The following is a 6,339-nucleotide window of genomic DNA, read 5'->3' as shown; positions in this document are numbered from 1 at the left end:
GTGACTGTGTGAGTAAATGAGTGAGTGACTGTGTGAGTAAATGAGTGAGTGACTGTGTGAGTAAATGAGTGAGTGACTGACTGTGTGAGTAAATGAGTGACTGACTGACTGTGTGAGTAAATGAGTGACTGACTGACTGTGTGAGTAAATGAGTGACTGACTGACTGTGTGAGTAAATGAGTGAGTGACTGTGTGAGTAAATGAGTGAGTGACTGACTGTGTGAGTAAATGAGTGACTGACTGTGTGAGTAAATGAGTGACTGACTGTGTGAGTAAATGAGTGAGTGACTGTGTGAGTAAATGAGTGAGTGACTGTGTGAGTAAATGAGTGAGTGACTATGTGAGTAAATGAGTGAGTGACTGTGTGAGTAAATGAGTGAGTGACTGTGTGAGTAAATGAGTGAGTGACTGTGTGAGTAAATGAGTGACTGACTGACTGTGTGAGTAAATGAGTGACAGACTGACTGTGTGAGTAAATGAGTGAGTGACTGTGTGAGTAAATGAGTGAGTGACTGTGTGAGTAAATGAGTGAGTGACTGTGTGAGTAAATGAGTGAGTGACTATGTGAGTAAATGAGTGAGTGACTGTGTGAGTAAATGAGTGAGTGACTGTGTGAGTAAATGAGTGAGTGACTGTGTGAGTAAATGAGTGACTGACTGACTGTGTGAGTAAATGAGTGAGTGACTGTGTGTGAGTAAATGAGTGACTGACTGACTGTGTGAGTAAATGAGTGACTGACTGACTGTGTGAGTAAATGAGTGAGTGACTGTGTGAGTAAATGAGTGAGTGACTGTGTGAGTAAATGAGTGACTGACTGACTGTGTGAGTAAATGAGTGACTGACTGACTGTGTGAGTAAATGAGTGAGTGACTGTGTGAGTAAATGAGTGACTGACTGACTGTGTGAGTAAATGAGTGACTGACTGACTGTGTGAGTAAATGAGTGAGTGACTGTGTGAGTAAATGAGTGACTGACTGACTGTGTGAGTAAATGAGTGACTGACTGACTGTGTGAGTAAATGAGTGAGTGACTGACTGTGTGTGAGTAAATGAGTGACTGACTGTGTGAGTAAATGAGTGAGTGACTGACTGTGTGAGTAAATGAGTGAGTGACTGTGTGAGTAAATGAGTGAGTGACTGTGTGAGTAAATGAGTGAGTGACTGTGTGAGTAAATGAGTGAGTGACTGTGTGAGTAAATGAGTGAGTGACTGTGTGAGTAAATGAGTGACTGACTGACTGTGTGAGTAAATGAGTGAGTGACTGTGTGAGTAAATGAGTGACTGACTGACTGTGTGAGTAAATGAGTGACTGACTGACTGTGTGAGTAAATGAGTGACTGACTGACTGTGTGAGTAAATGAGTGAGTGACTGTGTGAGTAAATGAGTGAGTGACTGTGTGAGTAAATGAGTGAGTGACTGTGTGAGTAAATGAGTGACTGACTGACTGTGTGAGTAAATGAGTGAGTGACTGTGTGAGTAAATGAGTGACTGACTGACTGTGTGAGTAAATGAGTGAGTGACTGTGTGAGTAAATGAGTGACTGACTGACTGTGTGAGTAAATGAGTGACTGACTGACTGTGTGAGTAAATGAGTGAGTGACTGTGTGAGTAAATGAGTGACTGACTGACTGTGTGAGTAAATGAGTGACTGACTGACTGTGTGAGTAAATGAGTGAGTGACTGTGTGAGTAAATGAGTGAGTGACTGTGTGAGTAAATGAGTGACTGACTGACTGTGTGAGTAAATGAGTGAGTGACTGTGTGAGTAAATGAGTGAGTGACTGTGTGAGTAAATGAGTGACTGACTGACTGTGTGAGTAAATGAGTGAGTGACTGTGTGAGTAAATGAGTGAGTGACTGTGTGAGTAAATGAGTGAGTGACTGTGTGAGTAAATGAGTGACTGACTGACTGTGTGAGTAAATGAGTGAGTGACTGTGTGAGTAAATGAGTGAGTGACTGTGTGAGTAAATGAGTGAGTGACTGTGTGAGTAAATGAGTGACTGACTGACTGTGTGAGTAAATGAGTGAGTGACTGTGTGAGTAAATGAGTGACTGACTGACTGTGTGAGTAAATGAGTGAGTGACTGTGTGAGTAAATGAGTGAGTGACTGTGTGAGTAAATGAGTGACTGACTGACTGTGTGAGTAAATGAGTGAGTGACTGTGTGAGTAAATGAGTGAGTGACTGTGTGAGTAAATGAGTGACTGACTGACTGTGTGAGTAAATGAGTGAGTGACTGTGTGAGTAAATGAGTGAGTGACTGTGTGAGTAAATGAGTGACTGACTGACTGTGTGAGTAAATGAGTGACTGACTGACTGTGTGAGTAAATGAGTGAGTGACTGACTGTGTGTGAGTAAATGAGTGACTGACTGTGTGAGTAAATGAGTGAGTGACTGACTGTGTGAGTAAATGAGTGAGTGACTGACTGTGTGAGTAAATGAGTGAGTGACTGACTGTGTGAGTAAATGAGTGAGTGACTGTGTGAGTAAATGAGTGAGTGACTGTGTGAGTAAATGAGTGAGTGACTGTGTGAGTAAATGAGTGAGTGACTGTGTGAGTAAATGAGTGAGTGACTGTGTGAGTAAATGAGTGAGTGACTGACTGTGTGAGTAAATGAGTGAGTGACTGACTGTGTGTGAGTAAATGAGTGAATGAGCGAGTGAATGCTCGTTGTCTGTACCTTGACCTCGACAGTAAATGGAGGAACGCATGCGTTTTCCGCGCGCCCTACAATCACTTCCTCCAGCAGGTCCCACTCGTTATAACTGCAGACCGGACACTCATCAGGTACGGGCTCGGTGACGGTCACCTCCACTGTGTGGGATCTGACCGCAGCGGCCGAGCTCGAGCTCTGAAACGCCTTCTGAACCCAGCGGGACACGGTACGACCCATCTAGATAAAAGAACACTCTGATTCAGCAATAATCAGTTTCAAACTGAAAACTACATCTCCATACAGCTCATTAATACACCCTCATAACTACAGCTGGAAAAATACTGCTTCAACTCCAGTCATATCAAATCTTCACACCAGAATGTCCTTTTGTGGAAGGAAATGAATATATATATATATCAGATTGTGTTTAAATGGTGATGACTAACTGAGAGAGAAGTTATGAATGAACACATGGAGAAGAACCGAATGCAGTTTTTTGGGTAAGTGAGTAGATAACAGTGATGACTGAATGAATATGAAGAGGAAAGGAATTTGAAATAACAACACATAAATAAATAAATAAATAAATAAATAAATAAATAAATAAATAAATAGATTGATGAAGAACTGCATGATTGATCCTGGATTTTTTCCTACAAAAGTGCACTTTGGCATCTCCACAAGTCTCACAGCTGCAGAGGTATAAATCTGTCCATCAGCGATAAGGCCGATAAGAGCGACATGTTAACTGACACAAAGGTCAGCAGTCAGTTGGTCACTCGTGATGAACAGGAGGTGAGAAAAAGCCCCGATTCTGTGTTTCTCTTTTTTACACACACAAGGGTTATTTACTTGGGAAGACTAAACAAGAAGACGGGTGCAATAAGAGTGTAATGTTAGAAGAGCTTAATGTGTAGATGTTTACATTATTTATAATTAAAAATGAAAAATGTTTCAGGAATAAATCGTGTTTATATCTTAAATAATTAATGCATATTTTTATATAAATGTATACTGATACAAATGTTGCCATTAATTAATTAATTGATTGATTAATTAATTAATAATAGTATGTTTCAGCATGCATTGAGCTGTTGAGGGAACAGTGATGCACGCACACACTGATCGGAAACCTGGCAGCTCACTGCTGCTGCTGTGGATAGATCTGAGTGGTCATTCTGTGTGACCTAGTGGACTGCTGTGGACAGAACCATAATATATCTATAATGACCTCAGCTACACTGACCTATTAGTTCCTGGTTGCTGTTGTAGAAAGGACATTATTTACATTTACATTATTTACTGTCCAGTGTCACCCAGATGAGGATGAGGTTTCCTTCTGAGCCTGGTTCCTCTCAAGGTTTCTTCCTCAGATCCTCACAGGGAGTTTCTCCTCTCCACCCTCACCTCAGGCTTCTCATTGGGGATAAATGCTAGTAAAAAATTTTATTCTGTGTTTCTAGACTTGTGTAAAGCTGCGTTTGAGACAACGTCCAGTGTTAAAAGCTCTCTAGAAATAAATTGAAAATTGCATTATAGTTGGAACGAAACATTTCACCATCTTGTGGTCATTCAGTTGGATGAAAGATATCTGAAATCTCTGACTGTTTCATCTACACCAAGAGTTCTAAAAGTAAATGATCACCAGTGATCCAGTCAGGAGTGAACAGACAGGATGGCTGTGTTTGTTGTACTCCTGTCATTGAGTTGTAATTGAATTTGTTTATGTCCAGTGAAGTGAAGTGACCTATTATACAGTGGCTATTTCAGGTACTTCCCGTGGTCAGAAAATTGCCAAACCCTCTACTACACCAAACCCTAAATTAAATGAAAAAAAGGTCTTTGTGATAGACTCCAAAGTTAACTTAAATTAGTGGGGATTTTTTTTTCCTTTGCTGAAGTCATCTGATCCTGAGTGTGTGTGTGTGTGTGTGTGTGTGTGTAATGTGAATGTTACAGTTGTGTGTACTGACCATGGCTCCGATTAAGTGAGCGGCCTCGGCTCCTCGGCTCCCTCCTCTCAGACAGCGTACTCTCAGCATGTTCCTGCTCGGGGGATTGTGGGTAATTCCTGCAGCATGCACGGCTGTGTGTATGGAGTAAAGTGCAGTGAGTGAGCAGAGAGCCGTGTTATATAGCACAGCGCTCGCATTCCTCACGCAACCTGACGCCCCGAGAAACCCCACACCCTGCACCAGCACATTCTTATCACCTGTCTCTCTCTCTCTCTCTCTCTCTCTCTCTCTCTCACACATACACACACACTCTCTCTCTCTTACTCTCTCTCTCAAACACACATATACTCCTTTTCTCTCTGTCTCTCTCTCTTTATCGCAGTCTCTCTGTCTGAGTTGCACTGTATTTGTCTGTCTGTCTCTCTCTGTCTATCTCTCCTTTCTCTCTCTCTCGCTCTCTCTCTCTCTCTCTCTCTCTCTCTCTGTCTGATTCACACGGTATCTGTCTCTTTGACTCTTATTGTCTCTCTTTTTTATCTGTCTGTCTTTCCCTGTCCACCTGTCTCACTCTCTCTCCTTGTCTCTGTGTTGTGTGTTAATGTGTATTGATGTGTATCTGTGTGTATTGTGTATCTGTGTGTATATGATGCGTTACACACTGCCTTTATCCACATAGGTTGTTGTTGTTGTTATTTATTAAGATTGACATCACTGAGTCCCAGTAACAGTGTAATAAACCCCTTAAACCCCCATCAGTAGGAATGGTATGGTCCAGTGGAGTTTATAATCCTTCACAAGTAGTGATTTATACTCAAATATGGACAAAATCTAGCAGGCTAATAATCAAGCTAGCAGGCTAGTGTAAATAATCAGCACCCTGACCAGGCGGTTACTAAGGATGAAAGAATGAATGCTGGAAATGTAACATGCAGCAGCACATGGGTGTGTTGATGTGAATGGTCAGGTTTTTATCCATTGAGCTGAATATCTGACCGCTCACTCACGCTGGCACGAGTGAAAACCTCCGAGTCTGGAAGTGATGAAAGTTCCTGATGGAGAGAGTGGGGATGTGGTGATCTTCATAACATGGAGGGAAGGTTGAATTACAGAGCCGTAAAATTAGCACAGGAGTTACAAATGCCTGGTGTGTGTGTGTGTGTGTGTGTGTGTGTTATATGAGCTCCTGCTCGTAAATTGTACAGTCTCCATATCAGCTCACACACTTATCTAACGCTCACTCTAACCTTGAAGCTGTGTGTAACGTCAGTTTAGTAAGGCGAGATCCAAATGAGGTTAGCGTGTGTGTGTGTACGTAAGTGTGTACGTGTGTGTACACTGTATTGTCCCACACTTCAGCTGTGCATTGATGAACCTATGCTGTTTTTTCTCTTTGTGTGTGTGTGTTTGTGTGTGTATGTGTGTGTTGTGTAGTTGAGGTGTGTGTTTGTGTGTGTATGTGTGTGTTGTGTAGTTGAGGTGTGTGTTTGTGTGTGTATGTGTGTGTTGTGTAGTTGAGGTGTGTGTTTATGTAACATTGGTCACTGGGTTTAAACATGTTTATCAGTGTGATAAAGCCTGTGTTGGGCTGTAATCAGCTATTATCGAGTCACTCACACACACACACACACACATATCTGAAACCTGGCAGCAGAAAGTTGTTAAACTTCCTGCTAACATAATTCAAAACATAAAAGTAGGCTAAGCTAACACAGATGACACACCAGCGT

General features: G+C 41.8%; 1 protein-coding gene across 1 annotated transcript in view; it reads right to left on the bottom strand.

The window, feature by feature from the left end:
* The window catches only part of gatm (glycine amidinotransferase (L-arginine:glycine amidinotransferase)), a 12,721-nt gene extending 7,955 nt beyond the window's left edge, over positions 1-4,766 (bottom strand). The window contains exons 1-2 of the mRNA XM_058387401.1: positions 4,631-4,766; positions 2,682-2,894 (exon numbers count right to left, since the gene is read on the bottom strand). Coding sequence (XP_058243384.1) covers positions 2,682-2,894; positions 4,631-4,699 — 282 coding nt within the window. The 5' untranslated portion in view covers positions 4,700-4,766. The remainder of the gene's footprint in view (positions 1-2,681; positions 2,895-4,630) is intronic.
* Between the last annotated feature and the right edge of the window lie 1,573 nt (positions 4,767-6,339).

This window comes from Hemibagrus wyckioides, linkage group LG04 (genome assembly GCF_019097595.1).
Source record: "Hemibagrus wyckioides isolate EC202008001 linkage group LG04, SWU_Hwy_1.0, whole genome shotgun sequence".
Lineage (NCBI taxonomy): Eukaryota > Metazoa > Chordata > Actinopteri > Siluriformes > Bagridae > Hemibagrus > Hemibagrus wyckioides.
Note: the sequence above shows the minus strand (reverse complement) of the source record. Positions and strands in the feature narration are given on the sequence as shown.